The sequence below is a fragment of the Mauremys reevesii genome, linkage group 2, assembly GCF_016161935.1.
Source record: "Mauremys reevesii isolate NIE-2019 linkage group 2, ASM1616193v1, whole genome shotgun sequence".
NCBI classification, from domain to species: domain Eukaryota; kingdom Metazoa; phylum Chordata; order Testudines; family Geoemydidae; genus Mauremys; species Mauremys reevesii.
In genome coordinates, this window is record NC_052624.1 from 215,338,819 (window position 1) to 215,354,624 (window position 15,806).

The following is a 15,806-nucleotide window of genomic DNA, read 5'->3' on the forward strand; positions in this document are numbered from 1 at the left end:
AAGAGCATTATATGTGTTTCATTCAAAAAAACAAATATGCTGTTGTGGAAGAAACCTGAAATAATCCATCTATCTGGTTAGTAACTGGCAGAAAGCATTGTCTTTATTGGCCATGACAATATGGTCACCTTTTTCCTTGTTACTATAGTAAATTGAAATGTCTTTGTTGGCAGGTAGGATTATTTGTGTTGAACGTACCGTTCTCTCGTTACAAAAGCCCCTTTTGTACACGGCTGCCGAGGCTGACTTTAGTGAGCTGACTAGCCCTGTCAAACTAGATGAACTGGATTCTACAACACAGGCCAATTCCATTTGTACCATAAGAGGTTGGTACAGCCTTTTTTTGCTAACTATTTATGTTCATTTTAAGCATTTAGGTCCATTGAATAAAACAGTGTATTGAAGGGGGGAAAAGGAGGGGGGAGAGGGGGTGGCTTGGGGGAAGTTGCTGTGTGTCATTAGGACAGTCAGGTATATATCTCTCTTCCTGGGTTTTCATTACCTTGTTGCTGCGGAAGAGTCTTTTCCCCTGCACACTGTTGCCCATCTGAGCTCTGCACGGTCAGTGTTCCCATTCAGTGCCTGTGTGTGCATGTGTGTGTGCATGCATGTACACACAAATCTTTGCTGTAAAATGTTCCATTCTTTCACATCATATGTCAGTTTGCACCAGACTTTCTCATCTTACCAATTGGGTATAGCATTATCTGTAGTAAAATTATTTTTCTACAGAAAGATTAGGTGTGCAAGCAAGGACTTGTGCGGCAGGGTTGGTTCTTCCACTGCCTCCTTCCCTTGGTGATATGCAGAAGCAGGGCAGTTTAATATTCTGGTGAGGGCTCTTAGCACAACTTGGCCACACTAGCTCCCCAACCAGTGCTGCTGGCTTTTGGACATTGCTTTGTTTAATCATTTAGTCCATCCACTACTAGGGCAGGAATATTCCCTACAATGTATTTTCTAATGCTTTGTCTGATCTGCTTCTAAAGGTTTCAAGTTGTGGTGCTTCATTTCAGAGATTACTTCACAGCCTAGTAACTCACACTTTCAATAAAAAAAAAAATCCTTTCTTAATTTCATTCCATCATTCCTAAGGCTAGGATTTAGTCCTGGGTATTTTTAGTACAAGTCATGGATAGTCATGGTAATAAACAAAAAGTCAGGTCCCGTGACTGTTAACCTGTGCATGACTTGTACTATAAATACCTCTGACTAAATTGTAGGTGTTGGGGGCACTCCAGTGACAGAGCGGCCCAGGGCCATGACAATGCTTCTGGGGGTGTGGCCCGGGACCCTGCTGCTGCTCCCAGACTGCTGCCCCAGGGCAGCTCTGGGACCAGCTGCCTGGGGTTGCCCGAGCAGCAGCCAGTTCGGCTGGCCCTGGGCTGCCCTTGCTGCTTGGGCGGCCCTCAGATCAGCTGCATCTACCATTTCAGAAGTCATTGAGGTCCCAGAAAGTCATGGAATCTGTGACTTCCGTGACCTCTGTGAAAGACTCGCAGCCTTAATCATTCCTATTTATGTCCTAGACAACTCTTTACCTTCCCTGGAGTTTGCACCCATCAAATACTTACTAACACACCAAGTGATTTCTAGAATATTAGCAATATTGACAAGGGGTAGTACTGAATCCTTACAGACACAGATCCATATAGTTAAAAGCTGGTGGTGTTACCAAAAATACCCGTTCTGTTGTTGTGATAATGCCCTATGTGGCTAGAATCTCCGCCACTAGTATGAGTATATTGCATTGAAAAATCTTGATTTCTTGCACTGCATAATGAAGAACAACTATAACTGTAGGGGACTCATTCTGAGCCCTGGTGAGTTCTAATGTCTCAGATCAATATTAGCAGCTATTTTAATGGTATTTCAATCAACATGTTTGAAATACTGCTTTTTTTATTTCAGCAATTTACTCATCTGCTGTTGCATTTAAACAGACCAAGTATGAGAAGCTCTTCCTTCTCCATGTCAGTCTGCACCACTCTTTATGGAGTGGGATCAATGCAAGATACCTCCCCCCGCACACCTTTCAACATCTAGAGGAGAAAAAATCCACCTTCATGTTCCTGTGCAAGTTAAAACACATAATTGTAAAAATGAAGAGCTATTTTTAATGCTAAAGGTACACCAAAAAACCCCTCAGCCCCTGCTCTTCCTTTAGTTGTGAAGGAAGGGTTAAAGAAGAAATTAGAGAGGGAGTTGTGCTGCTGGTGATCTGGACAGATGTGTTTTATGGAACTTCCTCTGGCGTTGGTCCCATTTGATTTTACAGTTACTTTCACTTAGGGTAACTGTTATTTTATTAATATTCTCCTGGGTCCTTTTGTTCTAATGCAGAATGTAAAATATCTTCTCCTATTATAGGCAGAGCTTTCTCTGTCTGTAGATAATCTCTCTTCTTTGTATTTTCACATAGTAACTAATAGTTTACAGTGTTTAAAATGGATTTTCACTGCTTTGTAGTTTCTTTGGCTACTTCCTCTTTGAATCTTTCTCGTGGAAGATTGTGTAGCACGGCTGTTCTTGTAGTAACAAATGTATTTGGTGAAATGATTAACAAAGGAGGTGTATCTTTCCTGAAATGTTTGCAGCTTCTCCATTTGTATTTGATAACAGCATAAGATTATTAATATTTCGTATTAGGTCCAACTGTTCATATGAGAGAGTTCTAGTAGTTTGTACCACATATGCTTTGTGGGAGGATTAACTGGTTAACAGTATTTTTTTTTCAGTGAATGATTCAGATATGATATTCTGATTTTGACACTTGATGTCTTCATATTTAAGCCCCACTCCAAGAGGCACTGTTTCCAGCTGTACTGATAAACTGCTCGAATGATGATAATCACCACCCTGCCTGTTCCTAAATATTGTCAATTGACCAGACATTCTACCCACTCATTAATCACTGTGACAAGCTGAAGAAAACTTCATGTCTATTGGTTTTGGAGCTTTCAGTCAACACACTTCCTTTAGCTACCAGCTCTCATTCCCATTAGTGACCAGTGTCCAATTTTCTAGAGCAGCCCAGATAGGCCATTCTCAGTCTCTTCATGCTGATGACAGCAGCACTCCAAAGAAATATAAGACATGTCTAAAAGTCAAATTACAACTACTGATGGGTCCTTAAAAAGAGAGATCTCAGGGCCAGAGTCTAAAACTGCTTGAAGTTGAGGAAAAACTATGGACTTGGTAATGCTATACAGCATTTAACCCTGTTTAGATTCTGTATACCATTTTATGTTGTGGGACTCGTGTGATTGTCACCTGATTAGTGTGTCTGCCACTGCTTTCACTTGGGTTGGTACTCACCTTTTGCTATCATCTTTGATGGTTTCACTGGGGAGTTCACCTCTTCATCCAAGTAAATGTGAGTTCCAACACTTCAGGTAATCTAGTCAATAAAATTTGTATCCATTTTTCTCTCTAATTACTTGGATTACATAGTGCTGGTGTTAAATAAAGTATCTGGAATACTATACAAAAGATTAAAATAAATCAGATGGTTGAGGTAGAAGAAATTGATCTACCAAAATAAGGACAGTTTAAAAATAACTTTAAAAAAGTTCTGGTGGAAGAAATGAGGGCAGAGATGTACTTAAATATGGATGACTATCCTTCCTCCATTCAGAAAAGAGGCACTAATATACTGTGGCAGGTTATGTAAAAAGCTTGTAATAACAAATTCTAATTAAATATATCTTGCACATCCCCCCCCCAGGCATTATAAATATTTTAATTAATTTTCATCACAAAAACAAAAGAAAATGGATGAAAAAGTTATCCACTTACTTCATGCTGTGTCATGCCTGAGGGTCTCTGCTTACATGTTATAGATCGCTCTTCAGCAAATGTACACTGCCCTTGAAATTCACTTTTTATCTGAAGTCTGTGTTTTCTTTGCTTATATACTTAACTGTCAGGTCTTTTGAGCCATTCGTTCAAGCCACATAAATGCTGCTTCAGAATTCAATTATTGTCTTCTTGATGTCAGCTCTTGGATTTCTTCAAATTTCATGAAACTGAAAATCAAAGTTTTGTTGATTTGTCCTAATTGCATGCAATGTATCTCCCCCTCCTTCCTGCCTGTTCCTTTCAGTAATGTTTTTATAATGGGAAAGTAAATGTGTTGCCACATGGCTATTAGCCACCTCCTTGTCTTTCTGGGATTTTATTTTATTGTATTGGATGTATTGTAAAATTGAGAGACTTTTGCTCAAAAAGATCTGGAATTACTAGTCAGTGCCTTTGCCATATCTGCTACAGGTTGATTTAATGTAGTTTGTCACTTGCAGATGTCCAAGATCATGCCATTCAGAAATGTTTATGGACACAGAATGGTGCACTCATAATTCTAACTGGTCATCTCAGCATATTATCATTAATCTAAATCTCTTTAATGGCTTCCCATATTGTCATTAGTGGGGAGTGCATTAATAATGATCCAGAATATATCTAGCATTCTCTCCCTGATCAAACAGTTAATTTTATGGGCCAGATGTGTAAATCAAGTGTAACTCCATTATTTATAGAATTCAACCTATTCAGCTGTTTTAAAAAGCAGCCTCTATTTTCTGATTACCTAGCATTTCCTAAATATCAGTATGAAATTTTCTGGTCTAGAGTACCAAGCAATCATTCTTCTCTGCCATGGAAACAGCAAAGGGTAAAAATAAATCTGTTTGGAGCTTTAGTTTTAAATGAAAGAAATGGAGATTTACATACTTTTTTGAAGTACACCTCTACCCCGATATAACGTTGTCCTTGGGAGCCACAAAATCTTACTGCGTTATAGGGGAAACCGCGTTATATCGAACTTGCTTTGATCCACCAGAGCGTGCAGCCCCGCCCCCCCAGAACACTGCTTTACCGCGTTATATCTGAATTCGTGTTATATGGGGTCACGTTATATCGGGGTAGAGGTGTATTTGAAGTTCTGAGCACCCTGACATTAAAATGAAGGATTCATATTTGTATTGTCAGATTTTTTCTTCATTTGCCCACTTTGTTGATGATTGGAAAGCCATTGCCTGCTGTCAGATATTTACCAGCAAAGAAAGAAGAGGAATTATTAAACTGAAAAGAGTGAAAAGATCAAGCCAAATTCCTACAATGAAGTAATGAGAACCTAAGAATGCCTTTACTAAGTTAAACCAGTGGTTCATATAACCCAGTATCTTGTCTTCAGACAGCGGCCACTGCCAGGTGCTTCAGAGGGAATGAACAGAACAGGCAATCATTGAGTAATTCATCCCTTGCCATCCACTCCTAGCTTCTATTAGCCAGGATGGGCAGGGATGGTGTCCCTAGCCTCTGTTTGCTAGAAGCTTTCTGAAAGTCCAGCTACACTATATCTATTGGATCACCCTTGTCCATGTGTTTGTTGAACCCTCAAACAATTCTAATAGATTGGTGAGGCATGATTTCCTTTTACAAAAGCCATGTTGACTCTTAACAAATTTGTTCATCTGTGTGTCTGATAATTCTGTTCTTTACTATAGTTTTAATCAATTTGTGTGGTACTGAAGTTAGTCTTACCAGCCTGTAATTGCCAAGATTGCCTCTGGAGTCTTTTTAAAAAATTGATGTCACTTCAGCTATCCACCAGTCAACTGGTACAGAAGGTGATTTAAATGATAGTTCACATAGTTCTGCAATTTCATAGTTGAGTGATGCTTCAGAATTCTTGGATGAATACCATCTGGTCCTGGTGATTTATTACTGTTTAATTTATCAATTTGTTCCAAATCCTCCTCTAATGACACCTCAATCTGGGACAGTTCCTCAGATTTGTCACCTAAAAAGAATGGCTTGAGTGTGGGAATCTTGCTCATATCCTCCGCAGTGAAGAATTATGCAAAGAATATGCCTTTTCTTACTTGAGTGCTCCTTTAGCATCCCAATCATCCAGTGCCCCACTGATTGTTTGGCAGGCATCTTGCTTCTGATGTACTTAAATTTTATTTTGCAGTTAGTTTTTGAGTATTCGGCTAGTTGCTTTTCAAATTCTTTTTTTGGCCTGCCAATTTATACTTTTACACTTGACTTGCCAGAGTTTATGCACCTTTATATTTTCCTTGGTAGGATTTAACTTCTAGGTTTTCAAGGATGCCTTTTTGCCTCTAACTGCTTCTTTTACTTCGTTGTTTAGCCATGGTGGCACTATGTCGGTCCTCTTACTATGTTTTGTAATTTGGAGTATACATTTAATTTGAGCCACTATTATTTGAGCCATGTTTTTAAAATGTTTCCATGCAGCTTGCAGGCATTTCACTTTTGTGACTGTACCTTTTAATTTCTTTTTAACTAGCTTCCTCATTTTTGTGTAGTTCCCCTTTTTGAAGCTAAATGCTACTGTGATGGTTTCTGTGGTGTCCCTTCACCCACAAGGATGTTAAATTTAAGTATAGTTACTATTACCAAGCAGTGCAGCTATATTCACCCCTTGGATCAGATATCCCGTGCTCCACTTAGGACTAAATCAAGAATTGCCTCTCCTCTTTTGGGTTCCAGGACTAGCTGCTCTATGATGTCAAGAAACTTTATCTCTGCTTCCCATCCCGAGGTAACATGTACCCAGTCAATATGAGGATAGTTGAAATCCCCCATTATTGAGTTTTCTATTTTTATAGCCTCTCTAATTTCCCAGAGTATTTCACAGTCACCATCACCATCCTGATGAGATGGTCAGCAGTATATTCCTACTGCTATATTATTATTCAAGGATGGAATTTCTATCTATAGAGATTCTGTGGTACAATTTGATTCATTTAAGATTTTTACTACATTTGACTCTGCTGTCCTTCACGTATAATGCCACTCCCCCACCAGCCTGGCCTACTCTGTCATTCTTATATACTTTGTACCCTGGCATTACCCATTAATTATTATCGTTCCACCAAGTTTCCAAGATGCCTATTATATCAATATTCTCATTTAATATCAAGCATTCAATTTCACCCATCTGAGTATTTTGACTGCTAGCATTTGTATACAAGCATTTATAAAATTTTTCACTATGAGCTATCTGCCATTATGTGATGTAATTGAACAAGACACTTTTTTCATTTTTCTTCATTTCCTACCTGTACTTTACCAACTTCCATCCTCTCCTCCTTACTAGGATATAGAGAATCCCTATTAATAGATCCTTCCCTAAGGGATGTATCTATCTGAACCACGTGCTCCTCCACATCTGTCAGCTTTCCCCCAGCCCTTAGTTTAAAAACTGCTCTACAACTTTTTTAATTTTACATGCCAGCAATCTGATACCATTTTGGTTTAGGTGAAGCCCAATCTTCCTCTTTAGGCTCTTGCTTTGCCAAAAGGTTTCCCAGTTCCTAATAAATCTAAACTCCTCCTCCTTATACCATCATCTCATCCCCACATTGAGACCCTGCACTTCTGCTTGTCTGTCTGGCCCTTTGCATGGAACTGGAAGCATTTCAGAGAACTGAAGTCCAGGTCCTGGTTCAATCTCTAACCTAGCAGCTTCAATTTGGCCTCCAGGACCTCTCTCCTACCTTTCCCTACATGATATCTACATGTACCATGACCATCCACTTCTCCCCCAGCACTGCACATAAGCCTGTCTAGATTTCTCGAGAGATCCACAACCTTCACACCCAGCAAGCAATTCACCATGCGGTTCTCCTGGTCATCACAAACCCAGCTTTCTGTATTTCTAATGATCAACTCTCATTACTACTACCTGTTTCTCTGTAATAACTGGGATTCCCTCCCCCGGAGAGGTATCCTCAGTGTGAGGGGAGACCATGACATCATCTTGGGGAAGGGTCCCAACTATGGGCTCATTTCTCTCTGCTCTACTTTGATGTTCTTCTTCCCTGAGACGTCAATCCTCTTCAATAGCACAGAGGCTGTCAGTGGGACTGCTCTGCTATGCCCAGGAAGTCTTATCTATGTACCTTTCTGTCTCCCTTAGCTCCTCCAGTTGAGCCACTCTGGTCTCCAGAGCCTGTACTTGATCTCTGAGGGCCATGAGCTCCTTGCAGTGTATGCACACATACAGGAATGCTGGAACAATTTGTACAGTAGGGGTGCTGAGAGCCATTGATCCAAACTAAACCCTATATATGATGGAAACCACTTCAAGCTAGCGGGTGTGGCAGCACCCCCAGCACCTCTACTTTGAGCACCTATGCACACATATGCCACCTGCCCCCAAGGCAGGTAATCATACATGCTGCATTCAGTGTGATAAACTGGGTAGCCCCCACTCTGCTGCTGGACTTTGCCTGCATTCTTTTTACTCCTGCAGATTTTTGTTGGGTTTTGTCTGTCTCTTTTAGGAGCAGGTGGTGGTATTTATTGCCCTAAGTTTAGAGGTGTATCTAGCTCTCCTACTCCCTCAAAAAACTCCCATTAGCTGCTCCTTTTTTGCTAGCTTTTCTAATCACTAAGGAGCTGGCTTTTTAAGCCCCTTTTCTTACTGGGTTAAGGGTTAAAGATGTTAAAGGGCTTAAGGATCAGAGCCTTGTTAAGTTCTCAGCCTTGCCTAGCAGGCTGCTGAGCTCAGCACATGGCACCCCAAACAAACAGACCACACTATATATTTCAGTCAAGCAGCAAGCACACTAACAAAGACAAACTCACCTGGGGGTCATGTAGTCTCTCCTCCTTCACCTGGAGAACTCCCTTTCTGGGTAGTTGTATTCACCAACATATATTATACCTTTGTAAGAATTTCACTTTTGTTTAGGCACCATCTCTGGAGTTAACAAGAGCACTGCCTTCTCTTGTCCCACATGTAACAGATGTGGCAATGGAAAACTGGAGCAGCATCCACAGGATAGGTAAGAATCAGTGTGGTGTTTAATGTACCGAGGCTTTTTTTGTGCAGATGCAGCATTAAGAGCCATATGTGGTACACTCATTCCTACAATGTTGTCTATGCCTGTATTCTCCCCCAACAGCTACACAGGGCGGGGGTTGGGAGGGAGAGGGACAAAACTGCGGGATTTTTATTGCTGATGGAATGACACAACCAGTAAGGGTAAGATTCACCTATTAAGGAAGACACAAGTAGAATCAAAATGGCATCAGTTTGCTATGATATATTTTTGTAGGTTACCTCAAACTAGTAATAATATAGTAGTTCTCTCACTTTTCGCTGGTATGTATTAACTTCTGTATTATTCCTCCTATTACATTAATGTAAATGAGAGGAGAATCAGGCCTGTTAAGTTTATAAGCCTTATAAAAATGATGCTTTTCTACAAATAGATCACAGCTGTAAAATCTGATTCTTCTTCGAGTGCTTGCTCATATAGATTCCAATTAGGTGTGTGCGCGTCACGTGCATGTTCGTCAGAAGATTTTTACCCTAGCAACACTCAGTGGGTCGGCTGGGTCGCCCCCTGGAATGGCGCCGCTATAGCGCTGAATATATACCCCTGCCGACCCAACGGCCCTTCAGTTCCTTCTTACCGCCCGTGTCGGTTGTTGGAACAGTGGAGTGTGGCTTAGCTGACCTCCACTTCCCTAGCTACTCGTAGTTCTCTCATTAATTCTTGTATATATAGTTCAGATTTATATAGTTGTAGTTAACTTTATTCGTTTATAGTATAGTTAGTGTATATAGTTCCATTGCCATAGGATTATTCCCTTCCCCGCACCCGGTGCCGGAGCCTATGCCCGGTTCACCGGGTTTCAAACCATGCTCGGCTTGCCACAAGCCGATGCCGACAGGAGATCCCCACGACTCCTGTCTTAAGTGCCTCGGGGAATCTCACCTAACAGATAAGTGCCGCATTTGTAAGGCCTTTAAGCCGAGAACAAAAAAGGAGCGGGACTTTCGTCTCAAGCAGCTCCTGATGGAGGCAGCTCTTACTCCTCCGCCCTCGGCACCGAGCACTGGACAGTCTTCAAGAAGCGCTCCCTGGGCACCGGATCGCGCCGGTACCGCCAAGGCCTCTCGGCACCGGCCGTCGCCGGCACCGACGTCCGCTCAGCACCGATCCCTTTCCCCGAGGGCAAAGAGGCACAAGACTCCTGCTGCGTCCGCGCCGCCTGCTCCGCAGTCCGAGCGCTCTACTAAGTCGGACCGCCCGGCACTGATACCTGGCATGGCACCGATACCTGCCGTGGCACCGACAACATCAGCACCGTCGATTCCGGCCACGCAAGAGCCGTCGAGTCCGTTGCCTGAAAGCTCCCCGGTGCGAGCCGTGGTTGAGCTCACTATTCCCTCCACGCCGGAGACATTTTCCACGGCGAGGGAGTTGATTGCAATGACGGAGTCTGCGCTGCCTCAACCCCCGGCACCGCCGGTGTGGGTTATACAGTCGATCGGCAAGCTTGCCTTGATCAGACCACCCTCCGTCAGCACCACAGAGCGGCACCGTTCACGATCGCGGTCCCGCAGACATTCTCGGTCCCGTCGCCGATCCAGGTCCCGACGCCGCTCGCAGTCCCGGCACCATTCTCCATTTCGGTACCAGTCGTACTCGCGGCACCGGTCAGCGTCCCGTTTTACGGCCCGGTACACTCGGCACCGATCCAGCTCCCGGCACCGCTCCAGGCACCGTGACTCTCGTAGCCACTCCCGACGTCAAGCCTCGAGATCTCGGTCGATCTCCCGGCACTGCTCTGGTCGCAGGTCCCAATCTCGCTCCCGGTACCGGTATGCCTCCCGGTACCGATCCCCAAGGTGTACCTGTCATCCCATCTCGCTCTGTTAGCCGTCCCCCTCCGACCGGTACAGAGGAAGCCCCGGTTCAGCTTCCGGACTCCCAGATCCCACTGGAACAGGAGGTCGTCCAGGAGCACGAGCCCACGCAGGACCCACTTGTCCCCGGCCTTTCTTCTTCCTCCTCCCCAGATGAGGCAGTGGCAGGAACATCCTCCTCGGGCCCTCCTCCAATCAACCTGAGGGCCCATCAGGACCTCCTGAGACGGGTGGCACTCAATATGAACCTCCAAGTGGAGGAAGTCTCGGAGATAGAGGATCCGGTCATAGACATTCTGTCGGCTGACGCCCCCACTAGAGTGGCCCTACCATTCATTCGGACGATCCAAGCCAATGTGGATACCATCTGGCAGTCTCCAGCCTCTATCCCGCCCGTGGCCAGGGGAATCGAATGCAAGTACATGGTACCCTCCAGGGGGTACGAGTACCTCCTCCTTGCTCCCTTGTCGTCCAGTCCGTCAATGAGAGGGAACGCCATGGCCAGCAGGCACCAGCCCCTAAATCGAAGGAGGCTAGGTGAATGGACTTATTGGGCCGTAAGGTGTACTCGGCAGGGGCCCTGCAACTCCGCGTAGCAAACCAGCAAGCCCTGCTTAGCCGCTACAATTACAACACCTGGGCAGCGGTGGGCAAATTTACGGAGTTGCTTCCTCAGGACTCCCGTCAAGAGTTTGCTGCCCTCCTGAAAGAAGGGAAGAAAGTGGCGAGAACTTCCCTCCAGGCCTTGTTGGATGCAGCTGACTCCGCTGCCAGGACTCTGGCTTCGGGTGTTGCTATGAGGCGCATTTCATGGCTCCAGTTGTCAGGCCTTCCCCCGGAGCTGCAGCATACTATACAGGACTTGCTCTTCGATGGCAAAGACCTGTTCTCTGAAAAAACTGACCCTAGGCTGCAAAGCCTATAGGACAGCAGGGTCACTATGCGCCGACCTTTCTGTCCCCAGCCTCACTGCCCTTACCCTGCGCCTAGACAAAGACAGGACTTTGCCAGCAGGTGTGGCCGAGGCGGTCGTAGGCGTCAGTCAGAGCCCCAAAGGGGCCAAAATCAGGGTCCCTCTAAACCACCAGCGAGGCCAAAGCCAAACTTTTGAAGGCACGCCCGAGGATGGCGTACCAGTTATTACCCAGGATCCGTTTCCTCCCTTTTACAACCGCCTCTCCTTTTTCCTCCCTGCGTGGTCCCATCTAACCTCAGATTGTTGGGTCCTACGCACGGTAGAACTTGGGTACCGCCCCCAGTTTATTTCGCCTCACCTCCCATCCTTGTCCCTCTTCACGAGCAATTCCTCTTGCAAGAGGTGCGGATGCTCCTCGCCATCGGAGCTATAGAGGAGGTACCAAAGGATGAAAGGGGCAAGGGGTTCTACTCCCGCTATTTCCTAATCCCCAAGGCGAAGGGAGGTCTCAGACCTATCCTAGACCTGCGGGAACTCAACAAGTTCATGATAAAGCTGAAGTTCCGCACAGTATCCCTGGGGACCATCATCCCATCCTTGGATCCCGGAGACTGGTATGCCACCCTCAATATGAAGGACGTGTATTTTCATGTCACCATTTATCCTCCACGCAGAAGGTACCTCCGGTTTGTGGCCAACCGTCAACATTTCCAGTTTACGGTCCTTCCGTTTGGCCTCTCTACAGCCCCAAGAGTATTCACAAAGTGCATGGCTGTAGTTGCCGCCTCCCTCCGCCGCCGTCGGATACACGTTTTTCCGTATCTAGACGATTGGCTAATTCGAGGGACCTCCGAGGCCCAAGTTACCCATCATGTGGGCATCGTCAAGGACCTATTCCTGCATCTAGGCCTGATGATCAATATAGAGAAATCCACTCTGATTCCCACACAGAGAATAGAATTCATTGGGGCCATCCTGGACTCCAATCTCGCCAGAGCCTGCTTACCTCAGCCTCAGTTTCAGGTGATGGTAACAATTATACAAGGTCTCTGGAACTTCCCGACAACTTCAGCTCGCACTTGCCTAGGTCTCCTGGGTCACATGGCTGCCTGCACGTTCGTAACCAAACATGCTAGGCTTTGCCTCCATCCACTCCAATGGTGGCTCACCTCGGTGTACCACCAGAGCAGAGACCGCATAGACATGATCGTGACAATCCCCCCGAGCATCCTAGGCTCCCTCGACTGGTGGTCGACGCCCTCCCTGGTGTGTGCAGGGATGCCGTTCCATCCACCTCACCCCTTGGTGTCCCTGACAACGGACGCCTCATCTCGGCTGGGTGCTCACCTAGGTCAGTTTCGCACTCAGGGCCTTTGGTCAGCTCAAGAGCTGGCCTTGCACATCAATGTCCGAGAGCTGAGAGCAGTCTACCTTGCGTGCTGGGCGTTTCAGCAACACCTGCAAGGCCGTTGTGTCTCAGTGTTCACAGAAAACTCAACGGCCATGTATTACATAAACAAGCAGGGAGGAGCACGGTCCTCCCTTCTTTGCCAGGAAGCTATCCAGCTCTGGGACTTCTGCACAGCCCAGTCAATAGATCTGGTAGCGTCCTTTCTCCCAGGGGTCCGGAACACTCTGGCGGATCGCCTCAGCAGATCCTTCCTGTCTCACGAGTGGTCGATTCGTCCAGACGTTATCCATTCCATTTTCCAGAAGTGGGGCTTTCCCCGCATAGACCTCTTCGCTTCTCGCAAGAACAGGAAGTGCCAGACGTTCTGCTCATTCCAAGGCCTCTCCCTGGGCTCGATCTCGGACGCTTTTCTGATGCCGTGGACAAACCATCTGCTGTACGCTTTTCCACCGTTCCTGCTGGTTCACAAGGTCCTGCTAAAACTCCACACCTGATCATGATCGCTCCAGCGTGGCCCAGGCAGCACTGGTACACCATGTTGCTAGACCTGTCGATAGCCAACCCGATTCCCCTGCCTCTTTGCCCAGACCTCATAACGCAGGATCATGGCAGACTTCACTGCCCAGACCTGCAATCCCTGCACCTCACAATATGGCTGCTGCATGGCTAAACCGGTCCGAGTTATGTTGCTCTGCCTCGGTACAACAGGTACTCCTGGGTAGTAGGAAACCTTCCACTCGGTTAACATATCTGGCCAAGTGGAAGCGTTTCCCCTGCTGGTGCGAAATGCACAATGTTACTCCCACCGAGATCCTGATCCATTCCATCTTGGACTACCTCTGGTCTCTCAAACAGCAGGGCCTGGCGGTGTCATCATTGAGGGTGCACTTGGCAGCCATCTCTACCTTCCACCCAGGGGAGAGTGGCCGCTCCGTATTCTCGCACCCTATGGTTTCTAGGTTCCTCAAGGGCTTGGAGCGCTTATACCCCCAAGTTCGCCGCCCCGCCCCAACCTGGGACCTCAACCTGGTTCTAACCAGATTTATGACTGCCCCATTCGAGCCACTGGCAACCTGCTCACTGCTATACCTGTCCTGGAAGACAGCTTTCCTCATAGCCATTACATCGGCTAGATGAGTCTCCGAGCTTCGGGCTCTCACGGTGGACCCACCATATACTGTGTTTCACAAGGACAAGGTGCAGTTGCGACCACATCCGGCCTTCCTCCCTAAGGTGGTGTCGGCCTTTCATATCAACCAGGATATCTTCCTTCCGGTCTTCTTTCCGAAGCCACACTCATTGTGAAGGGAGCAACAATTGCACTCCCTAGACATCCGTAGGGCGCTCGCATTTTATATCGAGCGGACAAAGCCCTTTCGTAAAACGCCCCAACTCTTCGTCGCAGTGGCAGACCGAACTAAGGGCCTACCTGTCTCCTCCCAGAGGATTTCATCTTGGGTGACGTCGTGCATCCGCACCTGCTATGACTTGGCCCATGTTCCATCGAGCCACCTCACTGCACATTCTACGAGGGCTCAGGCTTCTTCTGCTGCCTTCCTGGCCCACATAGCCATCCAGGAGATCTGTTGTGCAGCTACCTGGTCCTCGGTCCACACCTTTGCCTCCCATTATGCACTGGTCTAACAGTCCAGAGATGATGCAACCTTTGGCTCAGCAGTTTTGCATTCTGCAACATCTCACTCCGACCCCACCGCCTAGGTAAGGCTTGGGAATCACCTAATTGGAATGGATATGAGCAATCACTCGAAGAAGAAAAGACGGTTACTCACCTTTGTAACTGTTGTTCTTCGAGATGTGTTGCTCATATCCATTCCAAACCCGCCCTCCTTCCCCTCTGTCGGAGTAGCCGGCAAGAAGGAACTGAAGGGCCGTTGGGTCGGCAGGGGTATATATTCGGCGCAATAGCAGCGCCACTCCAGGGGGCGACCCAGCTGACCCACCGAGTGTTGCTAGGGTAAAAATCTTCTGATGAACATGCACGCGGCGCGCACACACCTAATTGGAATGGATATGAGCAACACATCTCGAAGAAAAACAGTTACAAAGGTGAGTAACCGTCTTTTTCTCAGAATCTTTCAGGGCTCGAAGCAAATGCTATCTGTTATCTTAAAAGGGGCACCGGGGCAACTGCATTCTGGGACATTGGTTCAGTACTGGCTCAGGAAGAACTCTACCAATTAAATTACAAATGCTACCTCCCACTACAAATTCTACCAGCTGAATTACCCATGCTACTTCCCACCAGAATGTTCTTGGGAAGTCTCCCATCTAAATACTTACCTAGTCTCATCTTGCATAGTTTGAGAGACCTTGATGGGATGACAGCACAAGACAATAATGCTGTAGGCATAGTGTAAAGGAAAGAAAAAAGGATGTCTTCTAGTGACATAAGATACATAGAGGGATAGAGTGATTTTGATTCCAGATTCTGGTAATTTACAGCTAAAGGGATAAAGGAATATTTACAACAAAAAACAAAACAAAACACAGTGTTCTGTGTTTCCCCTGAAAAACCGCAAGCCAGAAATACAAAGCTTGCCCTAAACACCTCTATCCCGATATAACACAAATTCAGATATAACGTGGTAAAGCGGCGCTTGGGGCGGGAGGCGCATGCTCCAGAGGATCAAAGCAAGTTCGATATAATGCGGTTTCACCTATAACCTGGTAAGATTTTTTGGCTCCCGAGGACAGCGTTATATTGGAGTAGAGGTGTATTTTGGTAGGTTAAGTATATCTAATTAGTAGTGCCTCTGTGTATG

General features: G+C 46.0%; 1 protein-coding gene across 4 annotated transcripts in view; it reads left to right on the plus strand.

The window, feature by feature from the left end:
• The window catches only part of SPIDR (scaffold protein involved in DNA repair), a 312,390-nt gene that overhangs the window by 292,129 nt on the left and 4,455 nt on the right, over positions 1-15,806 (plus strand). For 3 of the 4 annotated variants that reach the window (XR_005595058.1, XM_039527363.1, XM_039527366.1), the window contains 2 exons: positions 174-326; positions 8,729-8,822. Coding sequence is in view for 3 of the 4 variants with exons in the window: in XM_039527363.1 (XP_039383297.1) it covers positions 174-326; positions 8,729-8,822 (247 nt within the window). In the remaining variant the exon portion in view is untranslated. Of the gene's footprint in view, positions 1-173; positions 327-1,911; positions 2,136-8,728; positions 8,823-15,806 lie in introns of those variants that run through there. The other variant, XM_039527365.1, reaches the window with a different exon arrangement.